Source organism: Notolabrus celidotus, chromosome 4 (assembly GCF_009762535.1).
Source record: "Notolabrus celidotus isolate fNotCel1 chromosome 4, fNotCel1.pri, whole genome shotgun sequence".
Taxonomy (NCBI): Eukaryota; Metazoa; Chordata; class Actinopteri; order Labriformes; family Labridae; genus Notolabrus; species Notolabrus celidotus.
The window spans coordinates 10,755,317-10,775,986 of record NC_048275.1 but is presented as its reverse complement, the minus strand read 5'-3'; the positions used below and the strand labels follow the sequence as shown (position 1 = coordinate 10,775,986).

At 40.1% G+C, this 20,670-nt stretch overlaps 1 protein-coding gene across 4 annotated transcripts in view; it reads right to left on the bottom strand.

The window, feature by feature from the left end:
* Positions 1 to 3: 3 nt before the first annotated feature.
* Positions 4 to 20,670, bottom strand: part of LOC117811168 (Kv channel-interacting protein 2-like) — a 191,725-nt gene continuing 171,058 nt past the window's right edge. For 3 of the 4 annotated variants that reach the window (XM_034681260.1, XM_034681262.1, XM_034681259.1), the window contains 7 exons: positions 5,960 to 6,084; positions 5,715 to 5,784; positions 5,250 to 5,320; positions 4,948 to 5,055; positions 4,360 to 4,464; positions 2,589 to 2,651; positions 4 to 2,069 (listed from right to left, as the gene is read on the bottom strand). In XM_034681260.1, the coding sequence (XP_034537151.1) occupies positions 2,022 to 2,069; positions 2,589 to 2,651; positions 4,360 to 4,464; positions 4,948 to 5,055; positions 5,250 to 5,320; positions 5,715 to 5,784; positions 5,960 to 6,084 (590 nt within the window). In that variant the 3' untranslated portion in view covers positions 4 to 2,021. Of the gene's footprint in view, positions 2,070 to 2,588; positions 2,652 to 4,359; positions 4,465 to 4,947; positions 5,056 to 5,249; positions 5,321 to 5,714; positions 5,785 to 5,959; positions 6,085 to 7,280; positions 7,380 to 20,670 lie in introns of all 4 variants that reach the window. The other variant, XM_034681258.1, reaches the window with a different exon arrangement.

Genomic DNA, 20,670 nt, shown 5'->3' with positions numbered 1-20,670 from the left:
CACTTTTGCATAGTAACTGTGATTTTTATTGTCTCTGTACAAAATATACACAATTTAAATACGTAATGCAACCAGTTGAGGCTAGCTAACTAGACAGTCGGTACAGGGGGATAGTAGGTTTCCATTGTTCTAGACACAGTACATGCGGGTATAGACAGGTTGTAACTGTGGTTAGGAGTGAAAGTTGAAGACTGAAGGCAAGGAACAATCAGAGTCTTAGTTTTTCTCCCTGATATGATAGAAATAAACAATTAATACAAAAAAAAAACTGGAGGATGGGAGTGCATATTTTCATAAGGGCATTAATGCACCTTAAACTGTGCTCTAAGAGGAATGAGAGGTTAGGTGAGTGGAAAGGCGCCCTATTCATGTAGAGAACATTATTGCTATTCCATGTAAGTATCAGACACTGAAACCCATTTCATTAAGGCAGTAGTGCCTTGTTTGCTTGTACCACATTGGAGTTTTTCTAGTTTGAAAAGAAGGAAATATGTGGTTGGAGTTTGTTAAATAATTTATTTATTATAGAGGAACATGTGGGTGCGGGTAAGCCATAATGAAAGTTCACTAAAACAGAACCTTTTCCTCTGATTGCCCCTTGCCCTACTTACTACACAGCATCTCCCTCTCTCTTCACCCGAAGGTGGGCTTTATGTCTCAACTTTGAGTGGCTTGATCTACCTCTTTGTATCTCCTCTTTGGTGTTGCAGAGAGAGAGAGAGAATATGAATATGAATGAAATGGGGCATAAAAAAACATGTAGATAAACCATGTCTCTCGTGCTAACAGTACACACACACACACACTATAACTATTTGAAATCGAATGAGCCTAATTTAATGCAAAAAAGGGGTTTGAGATATTTTTTTTTTCGAAGGGGAGTGGTAGAACCTGCTACAACCACATGACATTTCCAATTACAAGAAGTTCACAAATACAATCTGCAATCTAATAAATTCCTTTGAATGGACGTTGATAGACTAGTATGACTGGCGTATTACAGTCACATGTTAAAAAAAATGGGGTGGTCAAAACAGCTTGATACTTTAACTATAGTGCAATCTCCACCTTGTACTGCCTAATGTAACACCTCTGGGAATGCTATAAAATGTACAACAGTCATAAGACACCTACAGCTAGGACTGTAATAGCTTGGAAGGCCGGTCATTATTCTACCAGAATCCGATGAATGGGATCCCGTTGGAGTCTCACATTGGTATGATGGATGACATCTCTTTCTGTAACACATGCACACACATACACGGAGGGTGAGGCACCTGTGAATGACTGGGAACAGCAGACAGACAAGCAGACTTTGGAGTATCTCTGTAAATACATAATTGGATATTAGTGACATCATCATGCGATATTGAAATCAGTTTCTTGTGGTGAACCTCCATGAAACAGGATCGCCGGGATCTCAAATTTGTCAGTTGTCTCCCCAAGAAGTGTCTTTCTCTCTCCACTAGATGGCGGCAGACTCCATTCTATTTTCATGGCCGCGGCTCGAGCAGTCTGGCAGATCCAGGGAGGTGTGTCAACCACATGCACAGAGGCAGGATCAGATTTTCAAATTCCAAATCTTGGCCATCACGAGGAAAAAAGGGAAAAGTAATCCTACAACATAATTAGGTTTCCATCAAAGGCTGAAATAGTTCCTCCATCAGTAATGGTAATAAATAAAATGAATATAAAGAACAACAGGAGGGCGGTCTTGGGTGTGCCCGCTGCTTTGTCGTCTTCCTTTGTGTCTCTGGAATAAAACTAAGGTTCTGATGAGCGAGGGAGTCAGGATACCTCTGCTTGGAGAATGCCATCGGGATCCAGGAAGAGGGAGAAGGTCTCTCAAACCCCTCAGGACTCAGCTCTCGACACAAGCACAAGCTCACAAGCCGTCAGACGGCAAAACACGCACACATTCATAAGCTTTCTCTCTAATGAATCTACATTCCTCTTGCACACACACACACACACACACACATTCCCCTCCCTGGTGCCCGCATTGTCTGTGATCAAGACTCTTAGATGACGTTGTCAAACAGCTGCATGGACTGCATGATGTTCTCATCCTAGACAGAGGAAAGAGATATGGATAAGGAGGCAGTTTTTACTTTCTCTTTAAATGTAACCAGTCTTAGTCAAAGAGGGACAAAGTTGTAGTATGTTGCTCTCTTGGTGAAAGTTAGATGAAAACACTGGTGACAGCTCATTAAGTATTCAGATGGAGCCATAATACGACTGCTGGTGCAGCTTGGTATATAGAGGGGGAAAGGCTTTGCCAAAGGTGAAATAAAATCTACCTACAAGCGACTCTAAAGCCCATTAATGAACACATAAAATCAGTTTTACATCAAATTGAATGAAAAATGGCAGGTTGTGGTTTTACGAGGTGTCGGATGCTACAAATCTTTCAGTGTCTTCCTGGAGTCATTAGAACCCCACCAGCATCTAATCTCTGCTTCATACTTAAAGCACGGACATGACAGTGTTTTCATCCTTCCACTAACTCTTCACAAGAACGCAAATAAATATGTTTTCACGACATCGCATAAGAAACTTTGAGAATTAAAGATCAACTTTCTCCCTACTTTTTTGCATGACTCGATGAACTCCTCTACGGTGACCACCCCGTCTTTATTACGGTCCATTTTCTGGAAAACAGGAAACAAAAGTTGTACTTACAGAAAATAAAACAAATAAATACAAGACTTTTTTACCTCATAAAATTGCACAGAGCCCCTTAATTCCCACAGATGTGATCATTTTATCTTATTACATCAAGTTGTTCTGTTGTGCATGCTTTCTCTTGCCACGTGTTAATTAGGCACAAACATTGACTTTTGGTTCCAACACGCCATTTATTCTGATAACAACTGAGATGTATTTGGTCTCTCACAGCCAGCTTGGTAGTCCTATTAGGCTTGAACACAAGAGGCCATAAATGGGGGATAGTGCTGTGACAACATGGAGATTAATGTAGCTATGAACTAGTGGTGGGCTGCAACTACTCTACAGCAAATCCATACATTTGGAGGTTCTCTCAAACATACCTCATGGTTAAAAAGCATCTTCACAGAGAAAAACAGATTTTTTTTTTTACCGTACTGTGATGGGAAAAATACAGACATGATAGTATGTTGTTCTTACTTTGATTAAAAGCTAGAAACATTCACACATACCAAACCTTCTGTGATTTGCATACTGTTATCTGTTCCCATGGCTGAGGGGCAGACCATAAGGTGAGAAGTCAGGAAGGTGACAAGGAAGCAAGAGGTGGTAAAAAGCTCTCCTGTTTGTCTTACAGTTCTTTGAAGATGTTTAATGATGTGTTAATGTTATTCTCTGAAGATAATAAGTAACGTGTTGTATCTTCACTCTGGGTCAGTTGAGCAGACCTTGTCTTGTTTGTTAGATCAGTCTGCCAGCTGACCGCTTTGCAAAGCTCTGAAGTATCTGATATTCAACCACATAAGATTAAGTATATGTTGCTAGTCTGTGTTGTTTAAAATAAGTCCAGGGACCCACAAGAATGAGTTACAATAGTAGGCTCCAGAAGTCTCTAGAAGGGCCTTAAAAAAGATCACCTTTGACCTAGGCAAATGTATGATTGACAGTGACAGCTGACGTCTTTGTCAAGACTTAAAACAAGGCGTTCGTAAATGGAGTCAAATAGCAGCTAACTTGGAACTTGTGTTGAAGAGTCCATATATGTGTATGTTTGAAGGACACCCTCATTCTAATTTGAGTGCACCTTCATAGTATTTAAGCCAGAACTTGGAGACAGAAGAGAGGCGACTTCATCTGGCCCGGTCGTCCTCCAAGCAGTCGCGATGCTTGTTATTGATGCTGATGCTGTTTGATTGTAATAAATCTGATTACTATCCAAGATGGCCAGTGTCACGAAGTTCATTCTACATCTACACATCACGGGCTGTTAAGATACGACAGCTCACTGAAGGCCGGAATAAAGCTCACAAAGACAAACTGTTGTAGTTTGAGTCTATCATTTCCAGATTTCCGCCACTGTACTTTAGTGGAGCTTATTAAAAATCAATAGAACATGGGGCGAACCCTCCAATCTGTCCAGCAGAGGGCGCATATTACACAAAATACTAATGCAAGTGTTATGCTCATGAAAACATTAAAAACAAAATCCAAAAGCTAATTACTAGAAAACAATGATATTTAATGACAAATGATTGCAACTAAAGTCAATTGGCATCATTACAACAGCTGTGCTTGCAAGGGTTATTAACTTGTGCACACAAGATGAAAATGATCACTTAATGGGGCTCCTTAATGTCAATCCTTTCAGTAATATATCTGTGGTAACAAACAGTGAAGACTTCTGAGGTTAACCTGGAAGAAGCTCTCAACGTGATCTCTAGGAGCATCGTCCTGCATAGTGGGGTATGTGTACTTCCCCATCATGTCATAGATGGACTTCATGATGTCCAACATTTCCTGCACAGTAAAGGACAAGAAGCAGATTTAATAATTAGAAAACACACACAACAAAGTTAGACCATAGCATTTTTTTTTTTGTCTTCTGTATTTCATATAGTGAGAATTTCTTTTACTTTATATTATTTTGACTCGTTTGATGAAAGAAATTACAATTTAGTAATAAATAATGTGCACCAGTAATCTTTTTCCTCACTCACAACGAGTTAAAACTTGGTTTTATGAGGGCATTAATGTGACATGGTACACACACTGGAGCTAAATTCTCAATTTCAAAATAAAACTTGATGTAGTTCGTTATGCAATGTCCTGGCAGCTCATTTCCGAACCTAATTTCCTCCAAAATTCAAACACACATTTAACAAAATACCATAATGACCTCATAGTCCTCATTAGCTACAGCCTGTTTGGAGGCAATTACACCAAGTCATTCAGAGCCAACCTGTGTGAATGTGTGCAAATGTGTGTGTGTGTGTGTGTTACCTCTTTGGTGATGCAGCCATCCTTGTTCAGGTCATAAAGGTTGAACGCCCAGTTTAATCGGTCGTTAATGGTCCCTCTCAGAATGATAGACAGGCCAAATACGAAGTCCTGAGATTGAAAGGGGAATGATTTATGGCAGAGTTTGGCATCTCTCAAGTCTTGACACAGCATTAATCTATGCTGGCAGGTGTTTAGAGGGACTCCATATTTGTATGGATGGATACTGCTGTGAGCAGCAAGTTTCACTGAAACACAAATGTGCTTTTACCTCTGAAAGGATGCAGATAGAAGAAAAGACTCACCTCGAAGCTTACTGTGCCGTTCTTGTTTGTGTCGAATGCTTCAAACAGGAAATGTGCATACATACTCGAATCTGCAGAAGACACAGACTCACAGTGACCTGCCTGCCCTCCAAAAATGAAGGAAAGTCTTTGAACAGCAAACTAAATATAGCCAGGATATAAGAATAATTTCAAATAAAACTGGAGGCGAGTGGTTAACATTTCATCAAGCCAAATACCAGAAAATGAAAAATTGCCTCGACTTTTTTGCAGTGCCGTACAATAGTTCAGCAGAACTGATTTATAATGACTTAATTATGTTCGTTTCAGTGCCATGATGGAAAGCTCTATGTACTATGGAGTTATATAGATGAGGTTTTACTCTTTAAATTCAGAAGAAAGTATAGTGTTAACAAAAGTAACACAGATATAGTTGGAGTTCTAGCTCGGTGGTTTAGGTTTCAGTGGTCAGATTTGACAACTCACCTCCCTGCGGAAAGAACTGGGAGTAAATGGTCTTAAAGTTCTCCTCATTAACCACACCACTCGGACACTCCTGGGATGCAAATTTGAATAGAGAAACTCATTAGTTACCATCTAGCAAAAAATAAATGAAGGTCTACACAGTAAATTCAGCTTTTGTTAGGCTGCTCTTAACAACAGTTATATATACTTGTTGGTTTCCAGTCTAACTCTGCTGCCTTAACACTGTTCTCCTCAGCCAAACCTACGTTTTTGAACCCCCTGTAGAGGACCTGAAGCTCCTTCTTGGTGAACTTGGTCTGTTCCTGCAGCTTGTCCATGCTTTCAGGGCGGTGACACACAGTGGATAGCTCAAAGTCATCTTCCTCGCTGTCTGTGGGAGAAAGAGACCAGTGTAAGTTCTCATTTATCAACAGTGCACCCACACCAACCTCCAGGGCGGCCATGACCTCATTCTAATGAAGTCATCAAACTGCAAATGAGCTCATCATTCAGTGAAAATATTACAACTTATATAAAGCTAATTTACAGAAGCCCTGAGCGGACATGGATCCATACATTTAATTAACTCTGAGTGTATGAGTTTCAGTTGTTTCCTTGAGATCTGGACTGAACATCAGATAATAATAACCTAAAGCATAAATCAAACACAGAAACAGGCTTAACACATCATATTAGCCAGGGTAATGGCAGCATCACATGTTATTGACTGGCTGATGAAAGTGGCTAGCTTATTGTTTTTATTTTAGATCACCATTAAATCAAACGAAAATCAGCTTTATCTCAAGATAATGAGATAAAAGAGTTGAGATCTCAAGAAGACGACTGGAAGAGAGCTTACTGTCACTATAAAACATAATTAAATAAATGTACGGATGCATGTTCATTCCAGGAACCCATAATATCATCTATTGTTCATAAATGTTATCATTATCATCATGTGATTTAACTTGATAAAAATATTAGTAAATCAATTTTCTAGATCTAGCTTACTCAAGGTTACAGTTTCATATTTCATCACATCTTTATTCCAGCATTTACACCAGTCCTTCATGTTGCTAACAAGCTAACATTTCAAGTGAAATAAGATAACACAGGACAAAACTAGGAAGACAGTGAGACAAAATAAAGTAAGAAAAGGTTTCACGTTTATGAAAATCGTAAAGAAAAGTACTTTTAAAAAGTTTTGACAGTGATAGCTAACAGCCAAAGCTGTAGCTTTTTCACAAAGAGCTTTCAACTCAAAGCAGCCATCATAAGTTTTAACTTTTCAAATCTCTGGAACCTTTTTTTTTCCTCGCTAAAATCTTCATCAGGCTTTTTTCAGTCAGTACACACACAGGCTAGAGACACACACACACAAACATGTTCCATAACCCACAGGAACAGCACACATTTCAAATCACTTCATATCAGAAAATCTCTAACCCACGATAAGCAAAACAGCAGGGTGTTAGACAGTTTGTGGGGTTTTATGTATGTTTTTATGTCTGTAGTGGATCTTCTCTATGCATCCAAGAGGCTGTACACAGAGAGTAGTGAGTGTATAGAGAGTAAAGGAGCACTTGCTTTGACTGATTGAGGGAGCAACCGTAGGCGTGCAGCACGGCAGCAGCTTGAGGAATCGCTGCTTAATGGTTTTTTTGCTTTGGCTGTTGGAAGGATTACCTGCAATCACCAACCATAATCACAAAGGTTAGGCACGCACACACACTCAAGTCTGCAAATGTATTCTAATTTCACACAAACATGCACACATGCCTGTAAAACCAAACTCCATGCAACGGACAGGCACAACGACAGACTGATTCGTGCCATCAGTTGCCTGCTGACCTGGCTGAACGATGGGAGACCACAAAATCTCTTCAAACAGAGGACATCACCACACAATGGCAACTCAGCGTGACCCCTAAAAACACACAGTTTGTCTAATCAGACCGGCTCTCATATCACAACAAACCTCCGTCAAACATCCAACAAACCAGCAGAGTTTCGATTTGAAAGGCGAGTCAAACATCAACAGCTTTAATTCACAATCGGCTTAAACTAAGATTTAGTTTGGGTGACAGTAGAAAGTCATTCTCCAGACAAATGTGCTGCAAAACTGCTTCAACCTAAGTCCATTATATATACAGCCATACTGCTAAATCACATCTTCTCAAGGCAAACAAACCCCAGTATGCTGTTTTTTTGACGTGTTTGACAGGATGGAAATGATCAGCTGGAGGAAGTTTCACACATATTCACACACTAACCCACGTACTTACTTTTTCCTCCCAGTTTCCATGGTAACAATCCCCTAACCCCTTTGAGCAGGACCCCAGCGGTCTGAGGGATGAAGGCCATGATGGGGCGAAAACCAACAGATCCACAGTACCTCCACTACTGGCTGTATAGCCTTTGTGATGTGTCACCTTTTTTTCCCTGGTCCTCCTGATCTGTGGCTCTGGCGTCATTTGGAGCCAGAACAGGCAGAGAACACTGTCCAGTGGATACCAGATTAAATGCATCCAGCTGCAGTGCAAGCCCAGCCCTCTGCCCCAGGGTCTATGTATTCTGTGTCTAAGTCCATTATCTTTTTCCAAATGGACCCAATGGCTGTCTGCAATGCATAAAGGAACGGACACAACACCAGAGTCCTTATAAAACAACACGTGGGAGACTCATTACACAGCAGCACTGTTTGTGAAAGATGAGACTTTCCTTTATTCAATAAGCTTGGTAAAGTTTATCTTTTAACATCCGTCACAACAGAGTCACAACAATGTACTTCTGAGCAGTTATGTGTAATTGCAGTGTTTTGTCATACAGTGATGCTGTACCTGTAGCAGCAGAGGTGGGACAGGAGGGGGCCTCTGGGCTTCAATTAAAATACTGAGCTTCATTACCCTACTTATATTACGGTGTGTTTTAACTCAACTCAACTCAACTTTATTTATATAGCACCTTTCATACATATAAACAGGCAGCCCAAAGTGCTTCACAGAATAACAGAGAGACAGAAAAACAACAGCAATGGTAAAAATTAAAAAAAGGCATTATTATAAATAAAATACTTAAAAATAAAATAAACACGGTGAAATTCATAAAATAAGTAAGAGTGGAAAGAAAAGTTAAAATAAGTTAGCGTTGACAAGATTAGATGAATACAGGAAATAAAATACATAAATAAATAATCAAATAAAATAAATACATGTGAAAGCAATGATTAAAATAATAATAATAATTATTAGTATTATATTCATATTAGTTTACTATTACCTTACTATTAATTATGATTTTTTTCTTCAACTAATTTTGCTGTGTGTTCAAAACAACTTGAATTTGCTCAACTTATTTCCATTCAGATTTATTACCCACATACATGTCCTGCCCCACCTCCTACAGTTTCTCTTTGCCTGTATGGTTCAGATTTTTGGACAAAATTAATCAGCAGTGCACTTGATAAGGACGCCAAAATAACTCAACTCCCACTTTGTGATGTTTCTCTTGGAATCATGTGTTCACAGCATAACATCATCAGCAGAAACCAGCTGCACATAAGTTTGGAAACAGCAGTATGAGACGTGAGGTGTTGCACTTCAATCAATGAATTTACACAGGGGACATACTGATCACCTGTAGTGTGTCAGGCACCATGTGCTACTCATGCAAAGGTTCAGAGTGAGGGGAGATCATTATGGATTGCAGATGGCAGTCTTGACCTGCGCTCTTTGTAAGATTTGATGTGAATTGACACTATATGAATAAAGATTGATTGATTGATTGATTGACATACATGGGCAGCTGCAAATATACATGGGCGGCCAACCAGGTATTATCTATGTGTGGAAACACTGAAACAAAAAGGCCTCTGCCAGGGCCTGCTTCTTCGTGAACAGTGAAAACTAACCTCCAACTTTGGTCCAAATTTCTCCAACTTTTGTAAGACTTCTTGTTTGAACTTTATAGTTGTGAGCAACTGTTCTGTGCAAGCAATGTCACGGACTGCAATAACTACAACCAGGGTTGTGAATAAAGGGCACTCAACTGAAACTCTCCACCTTGTCTCCACTGGTAACAACCTTCACAACATTGATGCACCCTTTTTATTGATGTGCAGCACATCACATAGCTCTTAACATGATGTATGCAGCACTATATTGTTAAGAGGTTGTTTGAAGCTGATTAGTTTGTTTGATAAACTGCTGCTCCAGACAACAGGGCAGATCATATTTTGATCCAACAAGAACGAGTAGTCCTTAAAGGGTTCAAAAACACCATGACAGCTGGCTAACTCCATCTGCTGAGGAAGACCATGTGGTAAAATCAAAAACTGCAGCATGTTTATCACTTGGCATTGAGGTTAGTTTGTCTTGTAATCCAGTTGTAATTTAGTTATACCAACATACAGCTTAAGCATGAATCATATTTACAATGTTTTGAATGTAAATATTCAATAAAATATCATAACTGTAGTGTAGTAAGATTTTCAGTATGATAATTTGCAAGATACCAGGAAGGGGAGGCTTTATGTGGTTAACATTAAATACAGCAAAAATATACCGTACCATTCAGTTAATGCTCACAAAGGCCTAAAGAATAACTTAAGGGTAAATATCAAGTTTAAGGAGTCCCTTAAGAGCATGAGAGTATGTGAGTTTTGATGAAGCATCTGTCAGTGATACATTTTTAAAGTAACCTTCATGGATCTTTCTGTTATTGTGTTACAGATGCAGATTGTTGATGGATGTGGGGGGGACTAAATTTAATTTCTAAAGATTGTTCAGAATGCTTGGACGAAGATAGATTAAAAACAAAAACAAAAAAGATCTTCTGCTCTGAATGAAGCACTGATCTTGAAATACTTGTAAGGACCATAAAAGCCTGATCTGCTGGAAACTGTCAGCGCTTAGATATGTGTCTTTTAGGACTGAGACACCCTTTCCTCTCTCCCTATCTCACAGCCCTCTTTCCATCTCCTCCTCTTCCCTCTCTGTATTTTTGTCCTTTCGCTTGTGGTGAAAATTCTCGCTCGGTGTGATGTCTTTGAGAAAGCGTGCACAGACAGTCTTGGCCAAGTCTGTCTTGGAATAGAAATGTTTGATCTCAGAGGAATTAACCTGATTTTAACACACACACTCACACAGCCCTGTCTCTTTATGGTCCCTATATCAGATAAAACATGCCCCTAAAGCATCTCACTACACATTATCGCACTTGGGTCAGTGCTGTGTAAGGTGTTACACAGTCTCTTTTCATTTATCTTTCTGTCTACTCTCCATCTTCCTACCTCCCCAATCGTACTATCTTTCTTTTAATCCACCATCCATGCTCTCATCCGTCAGTGAATCGATCTGCATCTGTTTTATATTTCTCTATCTGCCTGCAGGAGTATCATATTCTAACTATTTTATCTGCTCTACTAGCTACTCACCTTTTTCATCTGCCTTCATATCAATTGTGTCGTATCTGTAGTGTTGTGTCATATCATATACAGTAAGTCTGTGCATGGTATCATATTGTATCTATCTGTGAATCACATGTATGGCATCTCTCCTTGAACTGTCTCTCACTCTATGTACCTTCATATTTCTTCTTTTGTGTATAACGTTTAGAGCAACCCACCTGTCTCTGTATTGCACTGATTGTATCACATCTATTGTACTGATTTCACCCTGTAATCCATTATATCTATGCTTTATCTATGGCATCTGTCTATTGTATTGATTCATATTGCATCTGTTGCATCATACCTATTTACAACATAATCTATTTATCATATCTTCCTATAGAACTGCTATCTTTTATAAATAATTTTCCATCATATTGACCCTCTTGTCATATCAATCATCTCTGTTTCAATGTGAAGTATCTATCTTTCAGTATCTATAGGTCTATGGAATCATATGTATCTATCCTTGTACTTTACTAACTGTAGCTTTAAGTTCAGTATCAAATCATCCATCCATCCATTATCTTGACCGCTTATCCCGTTAGGGTTCACGGGGGGCTGGAGCCTATCCCAAGTGGCTTCGGGCGGAAGGCAGGGTACACCCTGGACAGGTCGCCAACCTATCACAGGGAAAACACGGAAAGCAGACAACCATTCAAGCACACACTCACACCTATGGGCAATTTAGAGTGATCAATCAACCTGGTGAGCATGTTTTTGGACTGTGGGAGGAAGCCGGAGAGAACCCACTCATGCACAGGGAGAACATGCAGACTCCACATAGAAAGGCACCTGCCCGTCCGAACCAGGAACCTTCTAGCTGTGAGGCAACAGCGCTACCCACCGCACTACCATGCAGCCCAAATCAAATCATATCCTACTTATTGTATTGTGTTGTATCGAAACAACTTACATATGAGGTTTGTTATTAACTGTAATGTGCTGTATAGTATCATTGTTTCGTTTTGCTTTAAATTGTATCCTATCGTACTGTATTTTATTATATCTTACACATTGTATTGTATTGTATCATATTGTAGTGTATAGTTTTGTGTCGTAACAACCTCTGCATCAAGGGTTTGGTATTAATCCTATCATATTATATTGTGTCGTATTGTGCCGTGTCATATTGTATTGTAGCATATCCTTTGTATCTTATTGTATTGTACCGTACGGTATGGTGTCATGTTGTATCGTGCCTAATTGTATCGTACCTTATTGCACCCTGTATCATATTGTCTGTCTCTTCTTATTGTGGTATTTTGTAATGTATCTTATTATATCCTATCGTATTGTATCATATTGTATCAGTTTCAGTATCATATATCATACATCATATCTTCATCCATCCATCCAAAAGAAATCAAGCTGCTGTTGTTTTCATTCTTTTTAAGCAATTTTCAAGCAGACTTAAAAAACATAATTCTTAGATTTAAGAAACAACCCCTGACACAGAATTTGTATCTGATATTACATTAACAGCAGGCTGTGGTTGAAAACAGTCCTTTGTTCAGAAACAAGTAAGTCTCTATCTCCACTTTGCTTTTGAAGGAACATATGATCAATTAGTTTTCAGGCCTTTGAAGTTAAAATTGTTTTTTTGAGTGGCACTTTCAGTGAGAACTGAAATTCTTTCATTGCGGCTGACTAGACTAAAAAAAATCAAAACTGTCTGTTTTCTCATCAGACAGGGTTAGGAAAAAGCCACGTGCTGTGTTTTTCTGCTGTTGTGCAGCATCATTACATTGTTACCTAGCTTGTCATGTAGATATTGTGCAATTAGAGTTCAATAGTGTCCCCCAGGGTACACTGACATACCATCTCAATTCTTCAGGAAATAAGAAAAGCAGCTCTATTTTTAGCTCGGTGGCAACACATTTTTGCAATATTCAGTAACTTTTGCAGGCACCTTACTTTCATAAACCCAGGAGATGTAAGGATTTTCTCAAGGGACAAAGAAACCATGAAATCCCTCAATGCAGGCAGAAGGCAGAGACATATCTAAGTTACAGTCAAGATCCATGGTGACACGTTAACTGCTGATGGAAATACAAATTAATGATGTAGATGCAGCTGTGATATCCGGGCCCTCTTGATGCAGAGCTACAGGCATCTCTGCCTGTTCAGCTGGTTCTCTGCATGACTGTTTTTTCAACGAGACCAGGGACCTACCTAATGACATTCCTCTCCTCCTACTTCTCCCGCCTAGCAGCACTCTTCTCCAGCAACTACATATTGCACCTTAACAAGAGCAGGGGACTCACAAAAAGAAGAGAAGAATGATGAGAATCAATACAGCGATGCCCCTGTTAGGACGCAAGCCTCAAAACTACTGGAACGCTCAGCTTCCCCAATGCAGAGCCTGTACGTGTCTGGTAAAGGAGTCTTCTGATTTCTGGTTAAATGCAAGGCCATGGGGGTGTCTTGGTGGTAAGATGCAGGGGACTAAAACATGGCAATTTGATTTCAGTCAGGCACCTTTGAAGCATGTCATACCCTCTTGTATTCCCTCTAAATTTCCCATACCATTGCAAATAAAAGAAAATGGCAGAACGATAGAAATTCAACTCTCCTAGCTCTGTCTTTGATATAACTGGTGACAGTACCAGGGTAAGAATGTATTTTAGGACTGTGGGAAGCTTAAAAGCACAGAGGATGTACATCTGCACACTGTTTGTGATGAGCACATGCTGTTGATGTGTGTAGAGTAGCTTTAGGCAAAAAAGCTCAACACCAAACAAGCAGATCTCAATAAGCAGATATTCTTGATAGTGCAAGTGAAGGCAGAATCCTTGAAATTTGAAAGTACTGAATGATGAAACTCATCAGAGATCTTTTCCACAGTTTGGATATTTTTCTACATTGAAATGTGTTCCTGTCAAAGTCTTGGTATAATAAGCAGCTTTGACATGCTGCACTTCTATGTAAGTCAGAAACGTACTGACAGACAGTATGTACTTAAGTATTAAAGTCTCAGACAAAACCACACACACACACACACACACACACACACACACACACACACACAACAACCACACAAAGCAATACACAGCCACACACTCTCTGTGCAGGACCATAGATAGGTGTGACAAATAGGACAGCTTTTAAGTGAGGAAATTAGGCCAAAGTAATTTATGTTCAACGCTGATAAACACTTCAGGACCACACACAAACACACATGTAGACACACCCCCTTTCCATCTTTTCCTGAGAGTGTAGACCTCCCATTATCTCTCACCATATTCATCACTTTGACTCGTCAATCGGCGCCTCTCTCTCGAGCTCTCTTACCATCCATCTCACCTGCCGCTGAAAGGTCGATGAGCCCCAGAAAGTGCATCAGTTTGAGGGAGCTGCAGACCACCAGCAGAATGCCAACAGTCTGCAGCCCCTCCAACTCCCACTTGTCTCGGAAAAACAGATGCATCCTTTCCCCCCTCCTCTCTCGCACCACAAAAAATCTCTCTCTCGCCCCAGGGCAACCACTTCCCTCCCTCAGCTCCAGCCAGGAATGTGCCGTCTTCTCCTCTCCTCTCTTTTCTTCAGCCTCTCCTCCTCAGCCTCCCTCTATGTGCCTGTATTCAGTCATCCTAACTCCGCACGGCTCCCCGCCTGCTTTCCTCACTGAAGGTAGATTGTTATTCTCCTCGTTACTTCATCCAGAGCGGTAACTGCGTGGCAGCAAGACCGTCGGCTCGCTGCTCCACCCCTGACGCCTCTGAGGCTGTCACTGGCTGTTGAAGTTCCAGATGAAGTTCGGACAATTCCCCATGCGAGTCCTGGCAGGTTGGTGACAATTGTTTTCAGACTCTCTCTGCTTATTCCAGCCACTGACTCTCAAACTCTCTATACTCTCTCTGCCTGTCCTCCCTCTCCCTCTCTTTTCTTGCCTTACCTCCGTCTCTCTCCTCCTGCGGTGTCCCTCCCTATGTTTAATTGGGTCAGTGATGGGACTGAGTGAAGGGAGGAGAGTGGAGGGGAAGATGAAATGAGGGGAAAAGGAAGGAGGAGTACTACTTGTAGAGTGAGAGGGGGAACAGAAAGAGGGAAAACACTCCGGAGAGGAATGATGTGGAGATAAGATATGAAGAGAAGAGAGGCAGGAGGGAATGGTTGGAGATGGAAAACGACAACCAGGGATATACAGAATATCTAAAAAAACAAATGATAGAATCCAAAATAAGGACAAACTGGGAGGAGAAGAAGAGAAACAAAAAGGAGGAGGCAAACATCTGACCCTGCGGCTACTGTGGACAAACTAGCAGATGTGGCAATCTCCCTCGAGGGTAAAGTCAACACACACTCACACACACATACACGGCAGCCTGGAGGTGAAATCTGGCTATAGCATGTTTTGCATATACAATCCAGCACAGTGGGGAGCGTCTCAGATGGGACAGGACACATTGATGGCACATCTGGATCACTGGCACTCACTATCTCTGAGGAACGGAGACTAGAAAAACTCAAACCTCAAATTTACCTTGGACTTGGGACTTGAAGGAAACGCTCATTTTGAAATAGGAGAAGGGAGGCAGTGATGTGATACACAGGATCGGATGGAAGACACCAATCCCAAGCTGCTTGATATGAAACAACGGGGGGATTCAAGTCAATTTTTAAAGGATTGAGACAACAGCACTCTTTGTCAAAATGATCGCATCTAAATCTTTAACTGCCATCATTTAAAGCTCATTTGAGGTAGTTTATCTGGTAACAAAACAGCCTGATATTAATACTGATTATTACCTACAAGAGCAAACAAGACCATCAGCAAGATTGATCATTTCTCTGTTGTCATTTGTAATGCTTGAATCTGCAGCTGCAGGAAAGGATTCAGGTGAAGAGATTTGTTGTGTGCTGCCAAAGCTGCCTTTTTGACACATTTCACTGCAAAAAGTCTCACTGAGTGATGCATTTGGCTGTTAGAGAAAGCAGAATGAGATTTTTGTTGGGAGGAAAAAAATACTTGTACATGTACGGGACAAAATAGGCCAAGAGAAAGAGGTATCACTTTGTCTGCAGGCTGTAGACAGCTTTAAAACTGATATACAGACAGTGCAGGCTTGTTGCCAGTTGCATCAGCTCTGTCTTAACCCTCCTGTTACCCTTAAATTTACCAACATCTTTTATGCTTGGGGTCAATTTGACCCCAGCAATTTAAACCTCCAGAAACTGATTGTTCCCCAGGTTTATGTCTCAGGTACTTTACGTTTCTTTTAGTTATAAAAATGAATGTTATAGTGACCTCAATATCATTGAAAACAACCAAAACAAATGTGTGTAAAATGTTGAAATTTCTTATGTTTTATACAGCTAAAACAGCATGAGGTCAAATTGACCCCAACGAACACCGATGCATAATTGTTTTTCAATGGAAATCGGAACATATCAACATTTTAATTTGATGTTTTCCCAGTTGTCTCCTTTAAAAGAGAAAAAAGTCATGAAATATGAAGCCAAAATGATGTTAATCATTAATTTAGAGACGTTAAACATTGAATGGGGTCCAATTGACCCCAAGGATAATAGGAGGGTTAATTTATGGTGTGAAGTCCACACTAAACCACTCATTGACACTAGCTGACTTGTAACTCAAGTTGTTTCACTGTTTGGTTGCATCCATAGACTGTATAATAAATGGACATAGTATCTGTGATGTCACTCATCTGTTTCTGAAGCTCTGTTTCAAAGCATATTGTCGGCAGGAGACATATTGGAAATGCTGAACTCAAACTAACGTCTGTCGAGCTAGCGTGAGATAAAGAGGCTGGCCATTAGTCGTAGGGTGCCTGCCAGTCAATCAAGTCAGCCATGCCTTTTTTAAGGCAAAATTTGTAAGTTTAATATTTTCAAAAATAATGAGTTGTTGTACTGTGCAGTGTGTGCCGATAGAGAAATGAGCTTTTCAGACCTTAACTGTTTTTTGAACCAGGCTGTAAACATGTTAATTAAGCTGTAAAAATCGTCTTTTGAATTGGTGTGTAAGTGGTTTCCAGCATTTCTGCAGCCAGCCTCAAGTGGACACTCAATAAGGTGCAGTTTTTAGAACTTCCACCTGGGTTTCATTTCTCACGGCCGGGGGTTGCCACTTGGTTGCACCACAGAGACGCAAGATAAATCCTTACTGATAGAGTGCAGCGTCCACACTAACCAACATTTTTTTGCAGAAATGACGTTTCTCCTCTCTATGGACTATCAATGAAAAGCTCTTTTCTTAATGACATGTTGATTATAGTCCTGACTCTCATGCATGATGGTTTCTGAACAGGCCAAAAGCTGAAAATAACTGAAGTTAACTTTCATTAAATGACTGACGGCAATGAAAAGGTTAGATGTGAAATTGCTAGCTACTTCATACTTAATTTAAAGTACTCTCTAATTGTGCAGATTAAATTATCTCCGCTGGCAATCAAATGCTGGAGTAGAGATCAAAGTCCTGATACATTACTGGGGGATGTGCTCTGACATGGAGAACATGATGTTGATGCAGAACAGCTTGTAAATCCCTCTGCTCCTCCTCATCCTCCAAGTTATCCTATCTTTCAAAACAATGTGTGACGACAACCAATGAAGAGCTAGGAGTAAGATTTAAGTTGTAACTTTTGTCTATGTTGGAATCATCTCAGCTGGAGCAACCCCTAAAATGTTAGTAGTGTGTTCATTGTGTTCTAAATTAGGCTACATTTGAGCTAATGCAGAGCTGGTGCAACCCAGTGTAGGTCTGTCAGTCTCATGTGAATGGCCCTCATCAAAAAGTAGATTTGATTTTAGATTTTTTTGTTACCATCTGTATGAAACAGTCTGTTTTTCAGTTGTCATTTTCAATTATCAAGTGTTCAGGTCAAAGAGAGTCTTGGTAGTGACACATCAACCTGTGGACTTGTATTTTTACTGTCCTGCCCTGGTCCTGTGGTTGTGTTTAACCTTCTTTCATTCATGCATTCACTACTTCATGTTTTGCTGTTTCATTGATTCCGTCTCTCATTTCAGAAGCTTCACTTTCCCCCATTGGCTGCTTTTGCTTGAGTTTCTGTATGTGCATGTGTTTGCAGGTGTTTTTGTTCTCAATGCCTGTTTTCAGTTGCTTTCTTTGTAGCTTGCAGTAAGGTCTTCTCTGTCAGACACCTTGAGCTACTATATGTTAATGCTGTTTGTTAATCTGCTCCAGGATGACACATGTAAGTGTTTTGTAATTTGATGTGTCAAACAGCTGGCTGACATCACCTTTCTCTACCCTATCCTGGGGCAGAGCCAGGGGCAGGGGAATCTGATTAGCCACCTCAGTGGCCACCCTGAAATCCTAAACCATGATTGGCTATTTGCCTTTTCAGAGGTGCCACTTACATTTAAATCAACTATTTTGGCTGTGTTTAAACATGCTGCTTGTAGCTTCTTTGCATTTCAATGTGCTGGAACATGTTGTTGCTTTAAATTGTGACAAATGTCTTCTCTTTGAGTTCTTAAAGAGTTGAGTTCAGCAGATTTAAATGTTACTACTTTGTTGAGTTGCCTTTAAAGTTGAGAATGAGATACAATAAAATAACTTTTGGGAGTTTATTTTATATCAGACAGTTAAACAGTTATAGATCAAAGTTGTAAGGAACCCCATCTGTTTCATTCTGCCTGAATTTTAGCAAGGTTGGCAAGAGCTAACAGTAGAGCATGGCTGTGATTTAACACAGAAACTTCATAGTCGAGTTTGATTTGGATATGGGGGAGAGTCTCCAAGGGACCATATAAATTAGGCCTATATGAATACATAGGGCTGGACAGAGCACTAAAATATTCAACTCAAGTAAAAGTAAATATAACAAAATGAAATTGGCTAACGTGGAAGTAAAATTACCTGACTGTGAACCGACTCAAAAAAAATGTAAAAAGGATTTTATGCAGAATTTACTTTAAGTACTCAGTATTTATCTTTAACTGGGGGGAGGGGTTGAAAAGTAAGATTCAACCCTCACATCATATTAAAACATATTTTCCTAAACAGAAGTGAAATCAACAGGAGGCCATTAGTGTGTAAAGTGATTTTCTTGACACTCCACCTCTCCAGGGTGAAGTTACTGAACATTTCTATGTAGCATCTTTTATCTGTATTGTAATTTGTAGATGGTCCGTCAGCACACATAGCCTATAAAGATGTCCAGCTAACAGTGGACATATGGATGAAAACCAGGCTAGCTATCTACCTTTCTGTGGTTGGAAAGAGGCATATGTTTTTAGTGAAAGCAATGTTCCAGATGAGTTATCAAACCAGGAGGGCTGAATGTGTGAATTTATTTTCGACTTTCTCATTGTGATTTGAGCATAAGCACACATCCTCTTCACCGTTTTAGTTCACTTGGCTGTCATGTGGCAGACGCCAGCCGATCATCTGTCTGTTTCACAGTTGATTGGAAGCTTGCATCTTTTTTGTCTTTTAGTTTGATAAATAGAAACCAACCCTAACTTTCAGCTGTTGTTGTTGAGCCATATTAAGACTTTCTGACTCCACAAAAACAGCTTTCCTGTCTCTCCCAACGCACCGAGGTAACTGGAAAACTTTCTAAGCAAAAAGACTCGGCTTCTTAAATTCAGACATATTATTTTGAGGGCATTTGCCAGAATGATTGATACTTTTGTTCTTCCTCTTAGGACTGTCTCAAGAATTTCTATTGTGATACAAAAAGTTGCCTCAGTGCATCCGTAAATAAGAGATGGCGGGATTTATCCTAAGTGGTAAGTGACAACCCTTGGATTCAAAGTCCTCCATCACTTTCATCCTCCACTCTTTGCTCAATATTAAAAAAGAGATGCAACGAAACAGACACTGAGAGGTAAAGAGGAGAATATTTAGTCCAAAGCACTCTAAAAGCATCATTTTATCTCTCAGATTGTTTATTGAATGAATCCATGTCTGTGTCTATGAGCAGGTCAGCTCACTGCCAGACTCAGACTCACAGAAGATAAAGAAGAGGATGAAACTGCAGGAGTTTACAGAGAGCTCGGATTGATGGTCGTGTGATTAATGATTCTCAGTCAAAATGAGACCTGGAGCAACAGCACTGCTTTGGAGCCTCGGGGAGCACATATCTTGAAGCGGCCTCTAGAGACTGAACAGTCTACTCTTAATCAGAGGCAGACTCATGCTCTTTGGTAAACGACAAGAAGCATTAACTTTGCAGTCACAGCCCGAGTTCATGTTCAAAGTCAGAAAGTGAGCCCAGAACTGAGAGCTCAAAGACCGCAGCAATCAATCGCTGTGGATTAATGTTCAGAGAGAGGGAGTCAACTGTGGCGGTCAAGTGCTCTGAATACAATAAGGGAAATCTAAGGGGCTTCTAATGGCAATAAAAGATCAGACATCATCACAGGAGGGTTTTTATGATCTTGCAAAATGAGATCACTAAGGAGGAAATAATTATCAAGAACGGTCATTAAAGGAATAAATGAAAGAGACTACCTCACAGCTGGTCAGCTATTAAGAGTTCTAATTCACATGGAGGTCTATATTACTCTATATTCTGAATGCTTTATGGG